This window comes from Numida meleagris, chromosome 3 (genome assembly GCF_002078875.1).
Source record: "Numida meleagris isolate 19003 breed g44 Domestic line chromosome 3, NumMel1.0, whole genome shotgun sequence".
Lineage (NCBI taxonomy): Eukaryota > Metazoa > Chordata > Aves > Galliformes > Numididae > Numida > Numida meleagris.
The window spans coordinates 108,882,235-108,909,395 of record NC_034411.1 but is presented as its reverse complement, the minus strand read 5'-3'; the positions used below and the strand labels follow the sequence as shown (position 1 = coordinate 108,909,395).

At 43.7% G+C, this 27,161-nt stretch overlaps 1 protein-coding gene across 1 annotated transcript in view; it reads right to left on the bottom strand.

The window, feature by feature from the left end:
* Positions 1–27,161, bottom strand: part of PKHD1 (PKHD1, fibrocystin/polyductin) — a 252,324-nt gene that overhangs the window by 17,534 nt on the left and 207,629 nt on the right. Inside the window, exon 61 of the mRNA XM_021392027.1 lies at positions 11,275–12,292. Coding sequence (XP_021247702.1) covers positions 11,275–12,292 — 1,018 coding nt within the window. The remainder of the gene's footprint in view (positions 1–11,274; positions 12,293–27,161) is intronic.

Below are 27,161 nucleotides of genomic sequence, written 5' to 3'. Positions count from 1 at the left end.
AAGGAAGGAAGGAAGGAAGGAAGGAAGGAAGGAAGGAAGGAAGGAAGGAAGGAAGGAAACAAAAAAGAAGAAAAAACAAAAAAAAAAAAGAAAAGAAGCAAAAAAATCCCAACCACCACCACAACAAAAGGCATAAAAGTAACACATAGACATGGCTGAGAACTGACGTTTGTTTGCTGGTGATGTGAATCCAGCTAGCATAGCACAGAGCATGGCATTTGTATTCCACATGGCCCGATGTGACTCCTGCTGTCAGGGAGCCCCTGCCTCGGGGTGCAGCCCTGTGTGCAGCAAGTCGTGCTCCTGTGCTTGAGTGTTGGTGTGGAAGATGGGAGCATCCTGCTGCTCCCCTGCTGATTTGTGCTGCAAGGGAAATAGGCTTTTTTGGCACAGCTCTGCCTCTGGGAGATGGGAAAGGGCTGTACCCTAGGAGGGTTGAAGAGAGGAAACCTGCCTTCCTCATGATGGACATGGAGAGTGTGCTGTTTTGTCACCACCCTGAAGTCTCACACTGGGAAGGAGTGGGCTGGTCTGAAATTCCCTGCTGACAGCACTTGACAGCAAGCAGCTCCGCCGCTCAGTGCCCTGCAGCGCTCCTAAAGGTGGCAAGCAAGCAGGCACTGCTCATGATACATAGCTTGGCAGAGACCCCAGGGTCAGGCTCCCAGAACCTTTCACTGTCAGGGCTGAGGTCTAAAGAAGATGCTGAGGCTTTGCAGGAAAGCATGTGTCTGCTCTTTGGAATCACAGAACCATTTAGGTGGGTAAAGACCTCTGTGATCATCACGTCCAACTGTCTAGTAGCAAGGAAGTTAGAGATCATAGAAATTAGATCACCTACTGCAGGTATCGTAGAAATTAGAGCATCTACTGCAGGTATCAAGGCATGATGGACTGACAGCCCATCGCTCTGGTCCAGGCCCAACAACAAAGCCTAGGACAACTCCCAGATGAGATTCTTCTTACCAGACAGTTTGGTTGTGGCCACTCTGAAATGGTGTGCAAAAGGATTAAATTTTAGGGACGTGCGCTGATCCATATCATCTGGACTTGTTGCCAGAGCATGCTCCCTTGCATATTTAATTTACTAATAAACACAGCCGATTAAATTAATTAAACTATTGTCTGGATATGCCTACAGTACTAGTGGTGTGGCATCAGTACATCTTTGGAAGTGGAAGGACTTTGGGAAGAATATTTGGGTACTGATAACATCAAAATGCATCATTTGGTAAAGCCACAAAGCTTTTATTTGGCTCTTGAAAGGAGGTGGCAGGCCCAAGGAAGATGCGGTTGCAATGAAGACAAAAGACACAGAATATGAGGACTTCTACAGAGCAAAGTAGGTGCAGATTCACTGGAAGGGCTGTGAGAACTTTTGCTTTTGGGAGAAGTGTCCTCTGTTGTCATGTGGTGATGAGGCTGGCCACAGGCTAGGTGCCTGTGCCCTTTCTGCTGGATATTTCCACAGATTCCCATGATTTCCCATGTTATAGACAAAAATAGAAGCTACAATAATGAAATCCCAATGGAAAGCAGGCTTCAGCTTTCCCTAATAAACAAAGTTATACTTAGTTGTACTTAGAGGATGGGGCCGTTGGATGGAAAAGGACCCACGGTTGCTGATGTCTCCTTTGTTACATGTAGGCTGAGCCAGTAAGACCAAAATTCAAAAACCTGGGCATCTAAATGCATGTGGAGACATAGCAAGGGGGGCTAGGTTGGTGACGAACTGGGGTAAGAAACAAGGAACTGAGCTGTGGGCAAGGCTGGACAAGAGGAATACGCTTCCTTATCTAATCATTTGGAGGGCGTTCATTTCATGAAGCAAAGATGCTTTAGTTAGAAGTTGTATATTTTGTGGCAGTTGAAAGCACCAGATAAGGTGGTTAGACCGAACAAGTTCTGAAAATTGTTCCAAGGCATCTCTGGGTGTATGCACCAATTAAAATAGGGATTTTTTCAGGGATTTTTTGGTGAACATCTTCTGACATCAGCCTATTGGGGTACTACCACCATCGGATCTCTGCTTCTCCATTTGCTTGTTGTTGGATCTGCACCAGAGAATTCCAGGCTTCAAACAGTTCCCGGTGTGATTTTCATGGATATTTGATCCTATTTTATGAAGGAGCGAATAGAGTCAGAGAGCAGGAGCACAGCTGCCCAGGAACATCCAGACATGTCTCCTGCATTAGGACATCCTTCCTCCCTGCTCAGATAGCCTTGGTTTTCCACTTTATGATCCCAGTGACACCCAAGGCTGAAGGTGAGCAGCTGCCTGGTGGAAGCAATTGGCTGGGTCTCATGGGCTGCAGTGATGAGAAGTCATCCTAAAAAAAGAGACGGGGGAACCTTACTGGATCCACTCCAGGGTGCGGTAAGATCAGAGGAGCCTTCAGAACCTTCAGAAACACTCTCCAACTTCATTAGCGACTTCCATTAATCGCTGGGGCTGAGTGGAAATACCTGTACTTAGAACTCTACCCGCTTGTGGTGAGGAGCTAACCCAGGTCTCTTCCATAACACACTCCCAAAGCTTTCTGTCGGAGGAATGTCTTTTATTGAATGTAAGCAGCATCACGCCGGAGGTCAGAGCTTCGCCGCTGCTGCATATCCCAAGGTAATACCACTTTAAGCTCCACATAAACTCTTAAACAGTTTCTATCCTAAAACCAGACCGTAGGTGGTACAGTTTTTTACGATATGTTATAATAGTGCAATAAATCTGTTAGCTTAAAATCGAATCTCCGTGGCCTTTTAGAGAAATCATCATTAAATGCAAGGCCCTGTTAATGATGCCATCCCAGTGAAATTGTTTAATCTGCTAGGGGGGTGAAAGGTCACCAAATGAATTTTTTATAATACATCAACTTGACACGCAATAGGGAAAACTGTAATAGATAAAAGCAAAGGAAAAGGGCACTGTCTTCTTCTGATAGGTCAATAGCAGCCAAGAGAGTCACTCATCCACTTTTCCTTCACTACCATGCTCCTTTTCCATTTAATATGGACACCCAATTAATACCTCAGCACCATAGACAACCTCATTTTAGGTGAATTATAGCAATTTCTTCCCCCTTCTCTGAAATGAAAGTGATCACAATACATCATAGCATTGTGCGAATTAACGTTAATTGATTCGAGTTACCAAGCGTTGATGGGCCACTTCTATAATCTGGCCCTTATTGGGAGCTGGAAGGGATGGAGGGAAGATTAGATTGCACCGTCCGTTGCTTTGACGACGGCGGTCACCTGACGGCTTGTTAGACAGTTGTACGCTTCTATTGCCGGCCCCAGTGGGGTCGTCAGTAAACTGGAGTGATGTCCAAACATCATTACACGCTGCTCCGATATTAAAGCAAAGGGATTAGCACCTTATTGCAAGCAACCTGGATTTGTCATTGTGCTGTCGTTATCCAATTTCCAGATGATAATGTGACTGTGGCCTGCGGGCGCCAGGTCCTACAGCCAAACTGAGGGCTGTATATATATATATCCGTATACATATATATATATATGTACGCACATCCCTACAAAGACACAGAAACCAAAGCCACTTAACCCTTTGCTCACCAGGCTCCTGCTAACAAAGCACGTGGAAGAATTTGTCTCCCTTTTCCATGTGATGTCAAGAGCACGATGTGACTGTGACATGGGTTGACCTTGGAGCCAGCCCAGCTCTACCAATAGTGGTCTTAAACAAGCTGGAATGGGGACAGGATGGACCCTTCAGAGACATAGCTGTGCCATGCATGCACACCATGGAAATCATTTAAGGAGCAGATTTTACCACAAGCCCCATTAATGGTTAAGGGGGAAATAAAATAGGTATGTGACATAAGCCAAGCAGGTTGTGCTCACCAGCACTGGGTGTCCAACCTGGGATCAGGTCTCTTTGCAGTCCCTGAGAAAGCTGATGGGTACTCTCCTGGCTCTCAAGTGTGCCCTGGCACTGATCCCAACAGCTATAGCTTCTGGGGAAAAGCAGAGAACTGGTAAAGTCTCCCCTTTAGGACAGACTACTCTGACTCCTTTTCTTTTTTCCCCCAAGTCAAGCACTCAGTTTTATGGACAGACATTGCTGTACCCAGCAGTTTTCTGTACTGTGCCACTACAGGCAACCTGCACAAATGATTCACATACCTGTTTTGCAAGGCACGCTTTGTACATAGTTAGGACAGATGAATGAAAAGTATTTCTTTCTAAGCTGAAATTTCATATTTCTGCTGACCATGGATGGGGACCACAAGGTATCTGATTAATTGCCACCATCTTCAGCACATAAATATGCCTGAAATAGGCTACCTAATGCATGGAATCTGCTCCAGCAGAGGTTGGACTTGCTGAGCCCTAGAGATCCCTTCTGACCCCTATGGTTCTGTGATTCTCTGGTGTGTACCTCTTGCTGGCAGACCCTTGAACTGCTGTTTACCAGTTTGAAAAGAGTTAGGAATTAAGAACAAAATATTGCAATTCATCCTAATTCCTACAACACAATACGATCAAGACATTTTATATGGCATAATGCTGTTTATATGTGTTTAGCGTCCACTTTAATCCCCTTAGGTTTCTAATACCATCACTCTTATAACAGCCCAACACAGAATCCCAGTGCTCTGATTGGAAACCTAGGTTTCACAGTAAATTTATCCATGTGTTCCATAATTTAACTAGATGGCTAGATAGAATTCATAGAATCCTTAGAGTTGGAAGGGACCTTTAAAGGCCATCTCATCCAACTCCCCAGCAATGAACAGGGACATGCACTGTTCTGCGTCCATTGAATGGTCCACCCATCAAATCCACATCTTTCCAATCTAGAGAGAAGGATGCTGTGGGGTACTGTGTCCAAGGCCTACTGAGGTCCAGACAGATGACATCAGTGGCTCTTCCCTTGTTCATTGCCTTAGCATAGCTTCCACAAGGATCTGCTCCATGATCTTTCCCAGTGCAGAGGAGAGACTGACAGGTCAGCAGTTCCTTGTCATCCTTCTTAAAAATGGGTGTAACGTTGCCTTTTTTCCAGACACCAGGGACTTCACCTGATTGAGATGACTCTTCAAATGTAATTGAGAGTGGCTTGGCAACTACATCAGCTAATTTCCTCAGGACTGGGATGCACCTCATTGGGACCCATAGGCTTGTGGATGTTCCTGTTCCTCAGGTGGTCGTGATCTTCACTTACAGTGGGAGGGACACTGCTTCCCCAGTCCTCTCCTACCAAACCAAACACTGAGGGCTGTGTGGCAAGCAGTTATCAGAGATCAAGGCAAAAAAGTTATTAAGTATCTCAGCCTTCTTCTTTTCTGTTGTTATCAGCCTGCCTGTGTCACTCACTAGGAGGGGTACAGCCTCCTAGACCTTCCCTTTCTAGTTGAGGTACCCGTAGAAACCTTTCTTGTTTTTTTTTTGGTATCCTTTGCCAAGTTCAGTTATACTCTTCCCACAATATCTGTCCCTGTTTCCACTGCCAGTGCATTTTCTTCTCGTTCTTCAGGTTGACCAGCAGGTTCCAGTACAGCCATGCTGGTCTCTTGCTTTCCTTTCCTGACTTGCTACACCTGGGGATGGAGAGCTCTTGCGCACTGAGGAAAGCCTCCTTAAAGACCTACCAGTTGAGATAGGAGATATTGGCCAAAAAGTGGGCTCAGCTGTTTGTATTTGGGGTATTTACAGCATATTCTCTTCAGCTGAGTGCAGCAGATAAAGCCCTCATAGAGCCTCAAGTGTTGCAGCTCTGGGGTCAGGGTTTTTAGCATTCTGCCTTGCCTACCCCAGGATGAAAAGTATGATTCTTACCCAAGATGAAAAGTTGTCTCCTTCCTCCCTTAAAATCCTGTGTAAGTACACACAACAGCCTACCTAAAACCAACAGAGGTTATTGCCAGGGTCAGGATGTGTCAGCGTCAATGCAGTTTGCAGCTCCATCTCTGCCCACTTGTGTGCACACCATGTGATACAGGTGAGGAGTGCTAACTTCTCCTTTAATCCCCTGGATGGGTGCTGCTGCCTGAATGAGCAGTTCCTTGACAGTTTGCTTCACTTTTATTGCTCGAGTCTCGATCACTGTTATTTCCTTCATTCACATTGTCTTTCACATGCTGCCCTAAACATAGCTCTTAATAAGGGAAGATTAATGCCTGCAGATTTCCGTTTGTAACGTGTTCAAGTTCCATCAGGGATCAGTGAGTTTCCTGCTCCACTTTGGGGAGGTGGACTAAATGGTGTCTAGAAGACTGTCTGGCTTTTATATTTCTGATTCTGTATAAAGACACCCACAGAAACTTGCACCACACTTTTGTTGCTGTGCTCTCTTGCACTTGTATATATATACTGATACGAGGAAAAACTTTGCAAAAGAGAGATTCCTCTCTGTGAATACACTGCAGCATATGTTTAAACACAGACATTTACTGAAGGAGAAAGCTGTGTGATAGCTGCTATGTGATCTCCCTGCACCTCCTCCCATCGTGCAAGTCTGCAGCAGTCACAGCAGCCCCTTTCTGTGATCCAAACCAGTGAGTCATGCTTGAAGCAACCCCAACAAAGGACTTACATTAAAATCATGCAAAAAAAAAAAAAAAGCATTTAAAATCAATAATCGTAATAGACACGTCTATATATATATATATTTTTTTTTTTAAAGGCTTGCCAATGTGATGCACAGGCTCACTGCCTTGCTACCTGACCGCAGCAAGGTTTCCCAGGCTCCACTCAGCATTGCTGTACTGGGCTGCAGGAGCAGGTGGTCCCTGCTGATCAAGGGACTTTTTGTTGTTGGCTGGAAGCAAGAGGAGCCACAAGTCCGAAAACACAGGAAGGCTGGCCCTGCGTGAGCGCAGCTTCTGTGAATATCTGAGAGCCCAACTGGATTTTGCACAACTCTGGGGCTAAAACATCTCTCTTTTCCTTCCACAGGAAAATACATAGGTATACTTATCCTGACTTGTAATCCCAGACCCATTATCCTTGACTGCGCTAGCATGTACTGCCTAAAGAGAGACAGATAGATAGACAGTGGGGATATTACATGTCCCAACAGGAAAGCCCTGATTTCATTTCACAAGTTATCTGTGGCCTTATTGCATCAGAAACGTCAGCCATGAGTAATTCCAGAAAGGCTGTGACTGATGGGGAGCAATAAATAACACAGCAGAGGAGCCCACACAGCTATGCGTGCGTAGGCATGGAGCTGGTCCTCCCATTTGGTAGTTAGCATTCTCTTGAATTTGCATCCCAGGTCTTCCACTAGTGAGATGGTGAGTATGCAGCTGCAAGCTGGCCTTGCTCTTGCCCTTATAACAAAGCGTAGGGTCCTGTTTCGATCACCGCTGCTCAGATTGGTATCACAGAGCATGCTCAGATGGGAAGACAGGAACAGCTTCCCCAAATGCCAACTGGTAGATCAGTCTGCAATGCAATGAAAATGTCATCTGTGTCTGAAAATACGTAGCTGAAAAGCTTCTTTCTTGGCATACAGAAGAGGGTGAACCTCTCCTCAAGGTGATCACTACTAACCTCCCACGATGAAAAGAGGTAATGGCCTCAAACTGTGCCAGAGGAGGGTCGGGTTGGATATTAGGCACAATTTCTTCTCCCAGATGGTGGTGATGCAGTGGCACAGGCTGCCCAGGGAGGTGGTGGGGTCACCGTCCCTGGAGGTGTTCAGTGTGGGGATGTGGTACTGAGGGATGTGGTCAGCAGGCATGATGGAGGTGGGCTGGGATTGGACTTGGTGATCCTAGAGGTCTTTTCCAACCTTAATGATTCTATGATTCTATGTTATATCGATGTGTTCAGTAACCTACAGACTTCTAATAGTGTTCTAGTGACCTTATCCTGAAAAACTACAGCTTGCTCCTGACTCACATTGTAACTCACGTTACTCCTCTTCTTGCTCCTTTTGATCTGATCGTCAGTAATGGATGGTGAATGAGGGATCCTGTATGTGTCACACTCCACAGTGTGTCTTTGAATAGCATAAGGGATAACATTTGCTACCACAGGGTGCAAAACTTCCTACAGTTTTTGCTGCCACATTTTGAGGTGTCCTGCATCATAACAGAAGCACTCTATTGAAAATAGTGAAGCTGGATTAAAAGGACTGTGTATCTTCAAAGTTTGGCCTACTTTATCAAGCAAATAACAATTTCTCACTTGTGCTAAAAAATGGTACTACTTAAAAAGAAAACAAATCAAATCAAAACAGTGATTCTTATGTTCCCAGAGAAGCAAACCCTAATGTGGGTCTGCCACTACTGTAAGCCAGACTGTGCCTAGTGGAAAATCAAGCATGGGAATTGTACTTCCTATCACCAACAGACAGCAGCAGGATGGTACTGGGGTCAGTGGTAAAAAGTTAGAGGATATGGTATTAATTAGAGAAAATAAGTCTTAGACAAACTCAATTTCTTTCTATCATAGATGGAATATGCTTACTCTTGGGTAAGGCTCAGTAGTGCACAACATCAAAAATAACATTATGCAATATCAAGAGAGTACACAATAAGGTTGCCAGGCATCAAATCCCATGTCCCCTATTAAAAGCAGATGGGATATTACCTTTTTCATATTTCCCATCTGCTTTTAATACAGATTCAGGATCTGAAGCCGAAACACACTGCTGTCTGCTCCCTTCCCAGCCTTGCTCCTCTCAGCCCTCTCTGCAGATAAGGGCTGCCATCTGGGTTTGCAAATAAAGGCTGCAAGAAGGCTCAAAGGAGCAAGATGAGGACAGAGGAAGGAAGGACAGAAAGGACTGTTTGCTGCTGTGGAGGAGAGGAGAAAATGACCTTCAGAGATTGAGCCTTGGCACAGAACATCAATAAAAAACTACTACAGACAAAACTGACCTAGAACTAGTTAATTGACAGAGCTCAAAAGGTAGTTCCCATTGGGAAATCATTCTCAAGTCCAGGGCTGTTCTGCATTGCTCTGTTAAAATTAGATGCAGGCCTGATGTTATACATATCCCCCCACACACATATATATGTATATATGTATATATGTATCACAAAATCACAGAATTGTCAGGTTGGAAGGGACCTCTGGAGATCCCCCAATCCAACCCCCTGCTAAAGCATGTTCCCAACAGCAGGCTATATCTCCCTCAGCACTTACAGCTGCATCCCATTGGGATCCATGGATTTATTTGCATTGATTATGCCTAGATCATCTCTGACCTCATCCTCCTTGACCAAGTGGAAGTCTTCCTTTCCCCAGAGTCTCTCCCTTAGCTCCAGGGTCTGGGGTTCCTGATGGGCAGTCTTAGCAGGAAAGACTGAAGCAAAGAAGATGTTCAGCATATCTGCCTTCTCAGCATCCCATTACCAGGGAACCCACCTCATTCAGCACTGGGCCCACATTTTCCCCTGTGTTCATTTTGCTACTGACATACTTAAAGAAGCCTTTCTTGTTGTCCTTGATCTCCCTCACAGAATGAGTCCCAAGTGGGCCTTAGCCTTCCCTGTGGTATTCCTGCAGGCCCTGGCAACGTTCCTATATTCCTTCCAAGTTGCCAGACCCCTTTTCCACATTCCATAGACTTTCTTCTTCCATTTACGTTTTTTCTATGAGCATCTTGGTCATCCATGTATGTTTCCTGCCACCTTTGGCTGATTTCTTACTCTTAGGGATGCATCGATCTTGAGCTGGGAAGAAGTGATGCTTGAATGTCAACCATCTCTTCTGGGCCCTTTCAATATTCTAACCTATGGCATGCCTCCAAGTAGGTCCTTGAAGAGGTCAAAGGTGGCTCCTCTGATGTCAAAGGTTGCAATCCTACTTATTGCCTTGTTTCTTCCATTTCCTCCACTATCACACGGTCGCTGCATCCAAAACTGCCCCCAGCCTTCACAGTCCCAACAAGTCCTTCCTTGTTTGTAAGGACAAGCACACCAGCAGCACACCTCTATTCACTGGCTCCTTCACCACCTGCATCAGAAAGTTATCTTCCATGCACTTTATGTATTATCTATAAAAATATGTATGTACAGTGCTTATAAAATGCAAAAAAGGATTTGTGAGTTGATAAATTATGGAAAGAACTGTCAAAACTGGCACCTAGACCACTTGGTGTGTTGAATCTGGGCTAACAAACTGGATGAATTGGCTCATGGAAAGATATAACTGGAAAGGAACTAGAGAATACGGTGAGCGAATAGATGATTGTGATCTCTCCTATTTCTGTGGAAAGATGGGCTAATGAGATCACTGAATTCTGCCAATTGAAAATGAGCTTTAAAGCCACTTTTACATATGGCAATTATACAAAGGAAAACTCTTGACTGTTCAGAAATCCACGTTTCCAAAAAGAATACAAATACAGAGACAGAGAAGGAAAAAAACAGAAAATGGATTTAAATACCCTATATTCACCAGAACTCTAACCTTTCAATTTATTAAATAGCAGAGAGCTAGTTATTTGATTACTCTGGAGGTATGTGGAGGAGGAGGAAAACCCAATGCCCGGCCAGTGAGTGATGTAAGAGTGAAGGACAGGGCAAGAAAATCTCACAGGAAACTGGAGACAGAGGGACTGGCAAAAGAAAATGGGCAAGCATTTCTGACAGCATAAAAAACAGGACAGTGCTGAACGCTTGGGCACACATTCAAGTAGCATTAGATATGCTGAGGTCTTGTATCTTGAAGTCCACATGGTTTTCTAGAATACATATTTTTGGCCAAATGGAAAACTGAACACTGGGAGATCAAAATGAAGAGCATTGGGCTGTGTCATGCAGGAGACTGAACTAGAAGATTAAATGATTTTCTGGCTTTAAGTGTTAAAGCATATGAATTAAGGTTTAGACCTGTGAGTTAGTTAAGGCAATAACCTGTCTACCATAACACATTTATGGCACTACATTAATTTATAAACACTCATAGATTTAACTGTTGAAAAGTTAAGAGCATTAGTAGTTTGAACTCGTTTAAAAGCCATTGAGTTTACCTACTACTTTATAGTTTCACAGCAGATTTGCATAAACTCAATTCCTGGATTAAAATATCATGGACAGCTTTGTACCAAATAGACATGAGCACCAAGAAAATGTCATGATAATTTGGCTAGATCAGAGTCAGGACTCTAGCTAATACTTGACCACAATTCTGTTAGGGAAACTTTTTAATGTGCTTCACCTCAGTCATGTTTCAGTAAATGGGGAACTTACTCTGCATCTTACTAAGCAGGTCAAGTGGCTCAATTCACTCGATCCACTTTAATCAGTATCATCTTTTTTTTTTTATGATAACTGCAGGAGCACACTTACTTACCTCCTATTATCTCTTCCTGAGAACAGTAAGTTAGGCTGATTCACCATTAGAGTATCAACTGGTAAGCCCAGGACTTTCTGAAGGTCTCCAGTCTGATGAGCGTTGATAATCGTTCTGGCCAAGCTCTTTAAACTGTCAATTGTTAAGGAACGTTGAAAGTCATTTCTTTGGTGGCCTGGTGGATCACCAAATTCAAAAACCAGCACTTTTGATGGACCGGCTGCATCAGATGGCTGCAGGACTTGAGTGTTTACTGCTCCTCTCCCTAGTTTCTGTGACCCAGATCTGCTATGAAAGGTCGTGCAAAACGCCATGTTGGGGCAGTGATATTTCTTTTTGCTGGCATTGTCTGAGATGACTTTCAACATGCTTTCACTTCCCAGCACACGATGGACTACTCTGACTTGATCATGCCCGACCTGCAAGAAGTCAGCTAATCGATGCATGATATTTGCCTCATCCTCTTCCCCAGTGGCCTCAGTCACAGTGAAAGCCACGTGAAGGGAAAGGCCAGTGATTATTTCTACAGGCTCCTCTTCATGAAGGAGAACATAGAGAAGATTGTCCTCAAAGCTAAAATGATTGGTTCCCGCCCCTTCATTCCATGAGAAGGAAGATGGGGTCGGAGAGATATATCTTCCTTCAACGAAGACATGAAGGCTGAGGGGTTCATTGTAGAAAATAGCCAGGGGCAGTCTGGTTGAGTTCTGGCCACTGAGGAGGTAAATTCTGAAAATCAGAGGTGTTAGGTCCGGGAAGCAAACTGTTGTGAGTTTGGTGGTTGGCAGTACAGAGAAGAGAGCAGAAGGATGCTCTGCAGAACCACATGACGCATGTGAAGCTCCATCTCTGAAGGTATCCATAAAGCTGCCAGTCACTGCTACCACTGGAAACAGCTCCTGGTTGACCATACTGCTGTCTAAATTTTCCAGGATAACAAGTGCGTAATCTGCCTGTTTGCAGAAGTAGCCTTGTACTGAGGGCTTGAAGATACACTTGCTGTCATCTCTGTAAATTCCTGGAAGGACAAGTAGAGGTGGGGAGAGAAAAAATAATTGTATCAGATGTCATCTCAATAGTTTGTTCTACAGCCGTGTATTTTCCTGTTTGGTGCTCAGAAGTCACTTTTGTAGGTGCTAAAACTCTAACTAGTTTTGAGAGAACTCTGGACACTATTGGTATTTAATAGATAGAAACCATGTCTACCTGAAGAAGTCCATAACCTGAAAGTAGTTGAGAATTGGTAGTACGTGGGCTGCTCTGAAACTAATGCTTCTTATTTTATGATGTTGGCAGATGTTGGTGGGATGGCAGTAGAGGTTGAACCTTCCCACCAGTATTCTATTACATGTTGTTGCTGTGTGACACATGGCAGTGACAAGACGTGGTGTCACTACTATGAGCCAGAATCAAAACTGCAGTCCATGGAGTGGCAACATATGAAATCCCCATCAAAGAAAAAGTTCAAGACACAGACCTCAGCAGGTAAAGTGATGTGCACTGTCTTTGGGATAGAAAGTGGGCAATCTTTCTGGATTTCCTGGAACCCAGACAAACCATCAACTCTGATGGCTACGTCACAATGCTGACTAAGCTGAAGACTTCAACTTCCTGAGTCAGGCCAGAGAAGATAACCTTTCGCTTACAGCCAGATCCCATGACAGTCTGAAGACCGTGGAGCACATTGCCCATCTTGGCTGAGCCGTCCTACCACACCCACAATATAGTCCAAATTTTGCATATTCTAACTTCCATCAGTTCAGGCTGAAGGAAAATGGACTGCCTAGGCAACATTTCCCCAGCAACACCGCTACCATAACAGCTGTGGAACAGTGGATCAGCTCTGCTTGTGCAGATCTTTATGAGCAAGGCATGTGGGTTCTAGTTCATCGCTAGTGAAAATGCACAGCTAATGGTGGTGACTATGTTGAAAAACAGTGTTTTGTAGCTGAGAACTTGCTCTATCAAATAGTGGTTCTGTGCTCTTTGCATCTGTTGTGGTTTCCATGGAAACAAATAGGAGGCATTACTTTCAGAGTGACTTGCACACATTTGCCCTGTTCAGTCTAGACATTTAATTGAAAGAGCAAGTATGACAGAAGGACAATTGCTCTACGTCATTTGGACCTCTTAGGGTAGCTACACTTGTGAGTACGACCCATGGGAGTGCAAAAGCAACTTCAGGCAATACTTCATGTGAAACTTTTTTCATGAAATGCAACGGGAGCTAAGACACTTCCATACATTTCAGAATATATGGAACCCAATCCCATTCCAAGTGTCTGAGGAGATGAGCCATTAGAACCCTTTCATGGATCTATGCAGCGGAGATATAGTCCATACAGTCCTCTGGGTTAGGATACGTTCCATCTGATCAAATATAAGTCTCTGCTTTAACATGAGAGAAATTGTGCCTCAGGCTACACTGATGAGATCATCACTGATTATAAAGAGAGAATAGAAGTAAATGAGTTCAGATACAGGCACCAGCAACATAAACATTTCTGCCCGAAGCATCCTAGCAAAAGATGTGTGTTTCTGTTTTTCCTTCCTTCCTTCAAAACAAAATCAAAGGAGGAATTTGCTGCCGTAGCCAGCTATAATCCTCCTTTCCTCCCCAAGCCCGCTCTCCCCTAGTTAGCTGTGCTTGTGAGTGTATTAGTCAAAGCTCAGCCAACGTCTAAACTAACTGAGCTCCCTGTTCAGTAGTTCTGGGGGCCTGTATACAGATCAGCAATGTTTAGCATTAATGAGAAAGAGAGAGACATACGTGAGAGCCACAAAAGGGCATTCTTCTTCTTAAGACAACGCTGCAACTGGGAAAGTCATCGCTAGAATAAAATGACAGGCTCCTGGAAAAGAGAGGAGGTAGGAGAAAGCAGGTTGGGTCCCGCTACTGCCACGTCTTGATGTTTGAATCCCGTGGACATTTACCTACAACTTATTTCAAGGGGATTCCACGTGTGCAGACTCTAAGAGCATTTCCCAGGACGAGCTCTCGCTCCATACGTCAGAGGAAAACAACGAAATTACACAAATGTCACGCGCTGCTCAGGAAGAAGGTCCAAGTGAGACAAGATCTACAGGAGAAAAACCACTCTATGTTTAGACGCCACCTAGTTGCTTTCCTTTTTCTCCCTTTCTCTTAGCTTTGCCTTTCTCCTTTTAGCTGTACCAGCAGGACTATTTTCTATGGGTGTCTGCTAGGGGCAAAGGGAGAGGGAGCAGCACCTTCGTTTGGAAGCAGCACGCAGATTCCAGATACAGCCCCGCAGCACACAGCCAGCCCCAAAGGTTGACAGACCTCATTTGCTCTGCTGGAAACGTTCAGGTCACTCCATCTCCCTCCAGTGACACGGGACTTGCCAATATTTTGTGATTTCCTGGCACTTCCCTTCGCCTCGCCGCGCGGGTTTGCTCACTTCCCTGCACATCCACGCATGCACACGCATCGTTGCTCGTCTCCTCTCCTTATCTGCCACTCACAATTTCTGCAGCCTGCAATTTTGATCACTTCTAAATGAAACCCATGCTGGCCTTAGTAATCATAATGTCATTTGCAATTTACCACAAAACACGTTTATTCAGTTAGTAGCACATTGGAGAAAGAGAACTCCATATGAACTCGCCGCTGAAGCCCTAATCTGATTATTTCCTCATGAAAATCCAAGCAGGGGTGCTTGTAAGAGGGGCCTGAGAGGAGAAGGAAAAAGTGAGGCCTGGCCACAGCTGACTCTCATAATCGATGCGAACAGATAAGCGACACGGTGTGTCAGGGCCAGCAGCTAATCCGCCCCAGGGCTTTCCTCTAAAAAAGGCCAGGGTGGACAGGGCTTAATAAATACTGAGTGACCACCGAACATTGAGCTGACATGTGCTATTTACATTGGCAATGAGCAATAACAGTGATAAATTCCAGAAGCTCCCCTCGTTCGTAAATGGGGTGAAATCCGATTAAACGGGTTCTCTTGGCGTGCGTGTGTGCGTTTGCACTTATGATTGAGATGGAAAAAAAAAAAAAAAAAGGGGGGGAAACCAAGAGAAAATAGGCACGTGTGAGTCAACTGGAGACCCTTGGAATGGGTGGGAAGATGGAGGAGCAGTTGTGTGTCCCGTTTAGTGCATGAAAGAGAGAGAAATAGGAGACGGAAAGCGTTTGTGCCTTTGCATTCTGCAGATTCCCTTACCATCGAGGCAGCATTACTATTTAATTATAGATATACACATGCACGCACACACGGCCACACACAAACACATATATCTATATGAGATTTGAGCACTCAGGTTGCTTCTAGGGCTCCTGACAAATATTAACTTTGTGTCAATATTTGTCCTTCCTGTCGTGAAATGAGGATTTTCCACCTCATTTCACATTTGAAAAGAAAAATGTGCCGAGGGGGTCCTCTTTGCTTAGGAAAAAAAAAGAAAAAAAAGAAAAAAAAAAAAAAAAAGCAGCCAACAACAACAACATCTCATATCCTTTATTTAGAAAAATGGAGCGGGAGGGAAGGAGGGAAGAGTGTTTTTAAAATAGATGTTTTGACTTAAAGGCACACAGAGTCCTTCGCAAGTCTCCTGCCTTCTCCCTAGTTCCCCAACGCCAAATAAATAAAATAAAATAAAATAAATTCTACATTTAGAATCGAATGAAATACATCAACATTAATGATTTTCCCCTTCAGGTTAACGCCACCATTTCCTTCAATAATTTTTACCCGTTTCATGATAGATTTCACAATTCATGGTACAAGGAAAAATACAGTAGTTTTTTGTTTTTTTTTTTTGACAAAAACAAAAGGCAGCGTCAGGTTTTTATCAAAATAAAATAAATCTCCCGCAATTTTCTTTCCATCTGACTGGATTTGCCCGTCAGTTATTTCTAATTTAACTACAATTATAGTTACAAAAATATAAAAGCGGGCAGGGGAGGGAGAGGGAGGGGAGAGATAAATGGGACGCTGTTTAGAAATTGCAATTCATTGGCCTTGGGCTGGCCAGCACATATCTTTGCTGAGGGGGAAATATTCATCAGCATTAACTGTTCCTTTTGACCCGCTGACATTCAAATGTGAAATAAGAAAGGCCCAGCAACAGGACTTTGGAAATGTAGCAGTCTGCGAAGGTAAATTATTCTGAGGTCGGTCGCTTTTGTCGTGCGAAAGGTTTTCTATGTTTCCTGAGTTCAGGTGTTCCCTGGAAATAATTCTGGACCCAATTCTCCTATCTAATCCCCAGCACAGGCTCCTCAAGCCTATGTGCTCATCCTTGGAAACCAATGGCTCTGCAGACATTCATCTTGTAAATCTTCGTGTGCTGAAGTGCAAGCAAGCCTGTCACCTTCAGCAGATGTTGAGACAAGTCATTCCCCATCATTTTTAGAAATTCCACTGATTGTAAATTAAGAATATCATGTAATTGAATGTAGCAGCATCCATACAGAGGGTAAATATACGGATAAACCTCTTCTCCTCCATAGCTAGTGGCAGGACGAGAGGAAATGGCCTCAAGTTGCACCAGGGGAGGGTCAGGTTGGATACTAGGAAAAATGCCTTCTCTTTTAGAAGAGTGGTTGGGCGCTGGAATGGGTTACCCAGGGAGATGGTGGAGTCACTGGCCCAGGGGGTGCTCGAGAAATGTTTAGATGTGGCACTGAGGGACATGGTTTAGTGGGGAAATATTGGCCGTAGGTGGACACTTAGACTGGATGATCTTGGAGGTCTTTTCCAACCTTGGTGATTCTATGATTCTGAGATAAGTGCCAATGCCAGGAAGTTTTTGCACACTATGTGCGTTGGGAACACACACATGGCAATGCATGGAGGCAAGTGTGATGGCACATATATTCGTGTAAGCACACGCGTGTGAGACAAGTGCACATGAATATACACACATGCCAGGGAATGTGTGCATATAAAAACAGAGAGTTTGCTTTAGGATGCTAATTCTTTCTCCTAAAGAAAATGATTTTTGAAGGAAACGAGTCTCATAAGAACACATTGTGTGAGGTTTAATGTTCTCCTGTCTATCGCTCCTTCATAAAAACCTTTGAACTTCCTAGCCAATTTCAGTCACAACTGGGGACTCAAGGACTCTATGTTCCTACAAGTTCTCTTAAAGCAGATGCCCAAGCAGAGAAAAGATGGTTATTAGTGCACCCACAGAAAGAAACTTTGTAGTGTAATCTCACCAATACTATGCACCCCTGGATCTGCACTGGCCCTTTTCTTTGCCATACATATCCATAGAAAAACAGGTGTAGTACATGAAATATTTGTTCGTGTGTTTACTGTATTAATGTATGGATATGGCCACACACATTGATAATATTTATCCACTACGAAATAAAGTATTATTTCTATCTTTTACATATCTATATATGCATTATGCGAGCACTAACCCTTCAGAGCTCACCCATGCCTAAGAGGTAAGTATGTGCTATAGTTAAGAGCATATCTTTCAAAGTTATGAATGAAAAAGCTGCAAACTTTTCCAGTTCCCAGATGGTGTAGTAATACATCGATCTCAACCTCAAAAAAAAGTACACAAGTCTTCACAGGAGACTCTCAAGGCACATCTAGGCCAGGATGACCTCCAGCAGTGGTCAAATGGAAGTGCCTGGAGATTGCATGAGAACAGGATAAGCGTATAGCCGTGTTCTCCCAACGTGTTCCCCAAGCTGTCAGAGATTTAAAGCCCTGGAACTCCTTGAGTCAAAGATAACATCTTTGGTCTTTGCATTTGAGAGAGAATATCAACCTCACAGAATATCAAAAAGTTTGGTAGGAACTCCTACTAAAGGCCAGGAATGTGTATCTTGAGCCCTGTCAAGCGAGGTGAGTCAGTAAATCTGAGGTGCCCAGTCTTGTGTCAAGGTTGAATTAAGGGGGATACTGCTTATGGGGGCAAATCATTTCTAAGATGCCACGCTGCCAGCGGAGGAATAACTTGGCTGTCCATGCCCTGAAGATCAGGCTGGAAATGAGGTTCCAAAGGCATTACACCCATCAAAACTAAAAAAATACCAATGCCTAGGCGAGTCCTGTGCCCTTGAGCTGGCATGGCACACCCTGCACTATCAGAGGGACTGACCAGCCAGAAGATAGTGGCCAACCTGCAGATACTGGCTCCTTACTTGTCCTAACTTCTGGAGTGCAACCAGGAATGGTTTTGGAATGTGCTGGGTTGCCTGGAACCAAATTGGGATGTAGCAGGAGCAATCAGGGGGCTTTCATGCCCACTCCCAAGCACTTTTTGACTCAGGAGAAGTACACATCAGGCCCATTTCTGCTATTGTCAACACTGTCCCAGAGCAGCTTGATCACCAGTTTAATAAACTCTCTTAGAAAGGCAGAATTAGAGAGGATTTTTGTCCTTGTTACCATTATTGATTGGGAAACTTGAGTCGCTGTAGCCACCCTAGCAACACTAAGTCCCCCGTGATTTCTATTCACGGAACAAGTCTAACATGCAGAGAAAAGAGACATAAGTTGGCATCACATTGTGCATGGAAAGAGAAAGGATCAAACTGCTGAGTTACTCTGATTCAGAGAACACCCACAGGAGAGCATGGATCACCACAGGGCTTGGAGGAATCCATCACTGCATTGCTAACGGGTACCAGTGGGGGGATTTGTATAGCACCTAGGACCCAGGGCCCCGACTAGGGCTTTTAGTCTCATGAAGCAAGGAGAAAAATGTAATCGAAGTATTCCCACAACCCTGTGAATCCCCTACCCATCATTCAAGGACCTGATAGCTGTGTGTGGGAGGGATACTGCCTCCAAGAAAAGACAATTAAAAGCAAAAAAAAAAACAACCACAAATGGAACTTCCTTTCTGTCCAAATTATTTCACCTTTGAAAAAAATGGGCTATTCTGCAAATGCCAATCTGTTCCTTGTGTTGCTACCAAAGCTTTTCCCATTACTTTTCCCCTCAAGTTATTCCTGGTTTCCTTCAGGTGTATTTAAACCCCGGAAGGATTTTTCTCCTCTTCCAAACCAGCAAAGCCATTGCATGAAGCTTCAGACAAAGCACTCTGCTCGATGCAAAGGGGCAGCAAGCAGCAGTTTTTGCCGGCGTGGTTCCAACCGTGGCCAAGGAACGATAACACTGCCACCGCCACCCCAAAGCACAGCAGCAATTTCATCAGATTCCAGACCCCCAAAATGAATGTGGCTGTGCCATGCACTGCTCTGAGCTGCGGATATAATGAGTTTTGAATGGGAAGTCCCGGACACAATAAATCTGTGCCATATGTGACCATTTCCTGTGTCAGTTCCTTTCTCATAACCAGTGGAGGCTTCGCCCTCCCCCTTGCTTTCCCTTTCATGACCCCACACCAGGGCTCTGAAATCTTTCAGGGCTGCTTACGGGCCTGGGGCCTTTCCACAGCAGTTGCATAAATAAATGAGTTTGACAGCAAACATCGTAACGGTTAGCAGTAATGTGTGCTCCACACAAGTGCCGGCACTACTCACTGGAGAAATGGAAGAGGGAAGAGGTCGTTTTGTTACTGCAAACAAAAGTATGTTCTCTGACAAGTGGTGAAAGAATTAGTCAAATAAACTTGAACTCTGTTAAGACCATTGCTGCCAGGTTTCGGACTGGAAGGTTCTCAGCTTCCCTCTCCCTGCTTGGCCGGCACTTACTGCAAAGACAAATCATCCTTTTCTTCTGCAAAAATAAAGTGAGGGGGTAAAATGAACGGCCTCAAAATAAAATTTGCAAGCAGCTCCATTTTACTATTTATTATTATCATTTCTTCCCACTGAGAACAGGTCTTTGGTCCTGGGAACAGACTCTAAAAGAGACTGATTTTTCCATTAGAAATGAGCCAGAAGTAAACATCAAATACCTGTACATTTTGGGAGTATTCAGGCTAGAATTAAGCTTAAAATGACAATTATTTTTATATGTCATAGGAGTAGGAGAGGACAGACCACAGCTCAGCATTTGCCGTAAAATAGTTTCCCTTTTTGTTGTTGTTCATGAGCAAATCAAACTTTTTGACTAAATAAATAACAAAATTATACTAAGTTTTCAGCTTGATCTGAGAAACGATTGTGTTCTGGGACTTTGTAAAATTTTTCTCTGAAACTATTTTATTGGAAAGCCCTTTTTCCCCCAGATACACCAGTGAAGCAATGGTATGAAGCAATTAAATTAGTATACTGAAGTAGTATGGTCAGCTTAAAGAAGATTCATAAAAATAAAAATAACCAGGAAGGAAGGAAGGGAGGTTGATTTCCCACATCCAATGTGGATATATATATATATATATGTGTGTGTGTGTGTGTCAGATGGGAGAGTTGACTTCTTGAGTTCCCTCCCAATGCTGTCCAATAGCTTTTTATCAGCAGCTTCATCTCTGCTTTCTTTTTCATCCTATTTTTCCTTCTTTGTTTTACCCAAGTAAGTTACAGAAAACGTTAAAATGTTCTTTGTACCTTACTCAGGGGAAGAGCCTGTGATAGGGCTTAGGGCATAGAACCTCGTGATAGAAAGGTTCACAAGCACAAGAGTACCTGTGACACATTAGTGTGATTTTTAGCAATATTAGTCCTGTACTGGCTCTGAAGTTGAATCTTAAGGCAGAAGGAGTTCATTACGGGTACAGACAGCTATATTATACCATGACATATTTATGAGAATGAACAGTAATAGGAGGCAAGTAGTTTAAGCCTTAGAAGTTGAAATGAATCTGAGAGCATAGTGCAGAATCTGAACACCTATGAAAACATATGAAGAGATAAAATTTGAGATACAAAGGCTAGAGTCATTACTAAAGCACATGGAATGGGATTCATCACATTAATTCTAGCTGCTTAAATGTTAAGCATCTAGTCTAAGCTAATTGTCTTGTCTAGCTGCTCATCTAGACAATAATCATTAGAGAGAGACTTTTAGAGGGTCATTCATTCTCTATTTCCCTTGGATGGATTGTGTCACATCTGGAGATATCTAGTTCTACATGGAGAAGCCAGGTACCTAGCTCAGACTGAAAGCCTGTCTTTCGGACAGCTAATTTAGGTGAAATGAGAGTTACAGGTGTTGGTATTCACTGAGCTTTTTGAAATAAGTGGGCGATTGTTGCTCTGTGCTCACCTCTAAAGTGGCCATGCTCTCTGGTTATGAACAGGGGAAAAGACAGAAAGCACAGAAACAGAAAAATAATTGCCAAAGAGACATTTGAGTGAACAGCGAGAGTCTATAGAATTAATTTCTAACCTCTGGAATCACGGGATGAAAGGAGGCTGGTTTCAAACACAGCTCCAAGAAACTCCAGTGTGTTTGCAGTCCTACAGTACCATACCAACATTGAACCCCAGGAGAAACAGGTCAGAAGAGATTTCTGGATGTTCCTTCGTTCAGTCTCTCACTCAAAGCAAGGCTAACCACAAAGTTAGATCAGGCTTCCAAGGACGTTATTCCAAATTATAGTTTATCTGCTGTTAGGCTTTTATACATCTACTGGGACAGATTTCACTGTTTGGAGTGTGTCCAGAGAAGCCACCAGGGTTGAAAATTACTGAAACAAGGTCTGTGATCGTAATGATATTTTCATACATAAGATCACCCACATGCGAGATGGTTTGAAGGAGCTTTTGAGGCTAACTTCTGAAAAGAGTTTTCAAAATACTTTTGAATATACTCCTGCGTGCTTGTTTTAGGCAGTCCAAGCACTGTTCTTGGCCTTTCAAAGACCTCTGGACAGTCAAAAAGGGAGATCTGGAGCTGGAACATCTGTAGTGTTCTTCATCTGCCCAGGGAGGTGGTGGAGTCACCGTCCCTGGAGGTGTTCAAGAAACATTTAGACACTGTGCTGAAAGACATGGTTTAGTGGGGTTATTGGTGGTAGGTGGATGGTTGGACTGGATGATCTTGTAGGTCTTTTCCAACCTAGCTAATTCTATGATTCTATGACCCTCAATATAAGAAATATTGAATATGGAAAGAATACTATTGAAAGAATTGAGTCCTGGTTGCATGGTATGGTGCCCATGTAAGGAGAAAAATAATAACTACGCTGGCAGAGCATGGCAAGCACCCATGAAGCCCTGGGTGTCCCACTCTGACGGGCAGGCATGACTCCTTCTGCATTTTATTCCCGATTTACTAGTGAGTCGTTTGAAATTTCAGACAGCCCTTGGAGTTATTTTGGCCAGGGAGTATATTTAAAACTCATTGTGCCTAATGTTGTCTTTCTACAATTGAGAAGTAATCAGGAAAGACATGAAAATAAATAGACAAGTGAGAAGCAAAATGAAATATGAAGTGGCTAGAAAGGAGTCTGCTCTCTAATGTATTTTTTCAGCTTATTATTGTAAAAGCCCAGAGCAAAAGAATAGCTTTGAAGAGTCTTTTGTTAATAGTGGCAAGACTGTCTTTTTATTTTTCTTAACTTTTTATTTATTAGCCATGCTGCACAGGGTACTTCCATAAATGATGGTTGGGTTTCAGTTACAAGGACTTGTTTAGTCTGAAAACATCCCAGCCTGCAATGGGAAGCTGAAAAGAGAAGTAACGGCCCGTTGGCTGGTGTTTGAAGGGACTAAAACCCATTTGCTCTCTGCTTTTCCCTGCGATTTCTGGTGTTTGAGCTTGCAAAGGTTTGGATGTCTCTGTTTGGATGGCTAAAATGCATTCCCAGCAGGCCACTTCCTCAGGTGGTCCATTTGATGACAGCTTGATGCTGAGGCCAATGTAAGACAGCTGAGGTTCTGACCCTGTCTGAGAATAAAATTATAAAGCTGCATTCCTACAGGGGGCAAGGATGTCATTCTGCAGATTGCTGTATAAACTTATTGAGGGTCCTTAGCTCGTGCTCAAGCCCTAAAATGTGACATTTCTGAGACTCTTAGCTTTGGGATGCTATGCATTTATTTACCATTGCCCCAGATATGTGGTTAAGCATACAAATATTCAATTGCCACAAAATTTCATTCAGTGCTACCATGTGGGAATATGCTAGCTGAGTGCAGGAAGCCAGGCAGGTGCATTAAGCACATTTGTTTCTTTGAGACTTTTTAGTGCTTTAGTGTTGGTGAACAAAAGAGGCCTGAAACTAAATTAAGATAGGCAGAGCAATATAGGATTGCCCAAGGCTGCTTAGCTTAGGCATTCTGCTGGTATTTACAGGACTCTCTTCATGCATAATATTCTGTATTATCTAACCTTTAATGAAAAAAATGCCAATACGTACAATTTGGGGTCTGCTCTTTTTGGTATAACACCAGTATTACCAGACAGCATGATAACAAGCATGATTTTTACTTTGTTATTCCATGGCATCAACACTATCAGAATAGTCTCCATTTTCTGGGTGTACCAATTGATAAGCTTGTCTGGCAGGCTATCTGTCTGGCAGAAACCTGAAAGGGTGTTCTTCTGGTTTGGGCCTACAGAGGACAGCTTTCAGCTCCCAGGGTGCCAGTAAGAGCCAGCCAGTTTAAAGGGCCTACGAAGAACCCATCTGGCAGGTTTTGCTCAGTTTTCACATCTCACCCAGCCACTGCAAGGGACACCTAGCTGAAGCCTTGCAGGTCACGCTTGTATCCTATGAGCATGGAAAGGCTCATTCTAGACGTGGACCACATTAAATACAAAGACTAATTCAGGTAAGTAGAAAACAGATTGGTCCAATCCAGTCCTAAATTTTACACTGCCCTACCAAGACATCTGGACTATGACCACTCATTCAGGTTGAATATTAGTAAAAATGTCTCCTCCAAAAGAGTGGTCATGTGCTGGAACGGGCTTCCTAAGGAGGTGGTTGAGTCACCGTCCTTGGAGGCGTTCAAGAAATGTGTAGATATTCTACTAAGGGACGTGGTTTAGTGGGCAATATTGGTGGTAGGTGGACAGTTGGACTGGATCATCCAACAGTTCTGACAGTCGTGGGGTCTGTAATACGAATACCCAACCAGAAGGATGTGGTGTAGAAAGGATCCCCATGCTGCCAAGGACATCAAGGGGACGAGGAACAGGAGGGAATCTTGCTGCGGTGTTATTTTTAGGATTATTTTTGCTCTTGGTGGCTCACATGGCACAAACACTCAGACACAGAGACCTCAGAAGTAGAGATCTGAATTTAATAAAGCTGTCTGGAGGGGGAGGGAGACAGAAAAGAAGATCATGGAGATAAGAAAGGCACAGATAGGAAAAGAAGAAAAGAAAGAACGTTAGAGCTTACTGGTAATGATGCTGTTAGACTCAAGTGACCAACAGTGAAATATTTATCAAAGAGGTGGGACACCAGGTCGTTATGAAGAGAATAATAAAGAAAAAAGAATGTTTATGATTAGAGTATATGCTTCCATGCCACTATAGCAAGGGAAGTCAAAAGGTGAGGAAAAGCAAAGATAATGGCAAGGCACAGCAAGGCAACTAATTTAGCCACATGATTTCACTATAATTTGGGGATATTGATGTGATTCTTTAAATTCAGCACAGGTACATCTATAGTTTGAAAGAATTGACTCATTGCTAAGAAGAATATCCACTTTCAGTGTAATAGCAAATTTCACAGAGTACTAAAAGGAGAGAGCTCGTTTGCTTCCGCATTTCTGCAACTTTTCTCCCATTTTGGTTTAGAGAAGAAAAGTTACGTGAAGGGTAAGAGGGTGGAGGAGGAGGCTCCTTTTATCCCCACTGACATCAGCAGCCCTCTCTGTCAAGGTACCAGCATGACATCTTATAGAGCAAATGCATTGCCAAAGCACCCACCTAGGGTCGCATTTGCTTTTCTTTTCCATAAGATTCTGTTTGTCAGGAAAAGCAAAAAGACACCAGAGGGAAACTAAATGCAGATGCATTTTTAATGCATGCATTTAATTTTAAGAACATGGTGGGGACTTCAGTGCTGGATGCTGGAACTGAGAGAGCGAATTTATCTCATCAGTCCTCTGTGGCCCCACTTTGTTGACATAATGTGGTCTTGCCAAATGAAGCACTGGAGTCACAGCTCTGCATTTTCCTTCTCTTTCTTACTAAAATTATTGATGTGCTTTGTACAATGTGTAATTGCCATTATTGTGTATATGCCTAGAGCATGTGCAGGGCTGAAATTGAAATAAAGAAGCAAACAAAAATCATGCGATAGGAAGTCTCTGATGGTATGGCTGGGGGGGGGGGGACCATGGCACGGCGAGCTGAAAATGGGATTTGATACTGCTGTGACTTGGTTTGATAGAGTGAGATTTGATAAGACAAGAAGAAAGGATGCTGTGATCCTCTGGTTTGATACCCTCTTTCTGTATCTCACAGATTCCCAGCAAAGAGCCAGATGCAAGGCACCTCATCCTCTCTTAGCACCTCAGGTCCAAGCTTCAGCATACAGAGACACCTGGGAGCAGGCTGGATTTACACCACCTGCGGATCCTGCCCAGCATATTACGTTCTCTTTTTGCTCCCTCCCATTCTCTCTCTCATACACACACAGTAGATTTGTTCTTTACATTTAATTTATGCAAGTGAGGCACGGAATACATTTCAGTAATGCCAATTAGATACGCACTAATTTCTTCTCTGTGAAATAGCAGTAAGTAATTAATCAGAATTTTGATCACAACTCAGTTGGCAATTCTAATTGCACTTGCCATTTCCACAGCAAATACGGAATCATTATCTTTTTCGCCTCGTCCTCTCTTCCTAATCAGCCAGTGTGCTGGAAGCAAAACATTTCCAAGAACTAGATATTGTCTCAATCAACCAGCAGCCTTAATACCTTTGGACTGAGGGTTAGTGGGTTCAGTCTGTGGCTGTGTTTTATTTCAAGCTTCATCGTAATTTTAAAGTGAATAGCTAGTGGCAGGCTGGCTACTTGCCTGGGGCTGGGGGGCTTCTGCCTCATAAAATTACAAGAAAGGACGAAAGCAAGTGGCTCTCTCCATTAAAAACCTTCTGGGAGAGTACTAGAGACACCTGACCTTTGCACAAGTGTCCAGCAGGCATCTAGGGGGCATATGGATGCTGATCACATCTGGATGGTCTCAGCCTGCGCCGCAGTGGCGAGGCACCACAACCACGTTCTTACTCCAGGTGTTAGCGGCCATCTCAGCACAGAACAGGATGCTCAGGGGAGATTGTGCTTAATGCTGATGGAGTTTATAAGATCATTTAGCGATCATCTTGTTCCACCGGGCTGGAACAAGACCTGTTTAAGGTTATCTTCCTGAATAGCGTTATGGCTGGGAGTCTATGAAGGTGGGACGCCTCTTTGCTGTGCTCCAAAAAAGCTGACAGTGAGACTGTCCTCAAATGGAGTTTTACCACTTAGGAACTGAGCCCTACAGGGAACCGAGGGTGTACTTACACTGCTGTATGTCCAGCCTTGGGACACAGCCTGCACTTCACCTGCTGCTGCTTAGGCTTCCTAGGACCTGACAGTGACAGTCTGGATTAACAATCAGATTCTTCGTATCGTACTTTCCCGGGTAATCCCAAACCACACTGAGTAAATTTGGAAAAAAAAAATCAAAAATGAGATACCAATTCTTGGTGGTGGAAGGAGGTTTCTAAGAAGAGCAAACACACATCACTTCATGCAAGGTGTCTCTGCTTTGAATATACTTTTTGAACTAGAAGGGTCCTGAATCTACCCCTCCATATAATTTGAGCAGTGAGCATCAATAAAAACTGCTCTTTTGAAGACCATCAGAGAAGCTCCTGTGGTTCCCATAACCCGACTCCTCCCTTCCCTAAACATCACAAATCATTACCTATAAACTGAACAGGGGAGGGGAGGGAAGGGTAGGGGAAGGGAAGGGAAGGGTAGGGGAAGGGTAGGGAAGGGTAGGGAAGGGTAGGGTAGGTAGGGTAGGGATAGGGTAGGGGTAGGGTAGGGGTAGGGTGGGGTAGGGGTAGGAGGAAGGGGAAGGAAAGGGG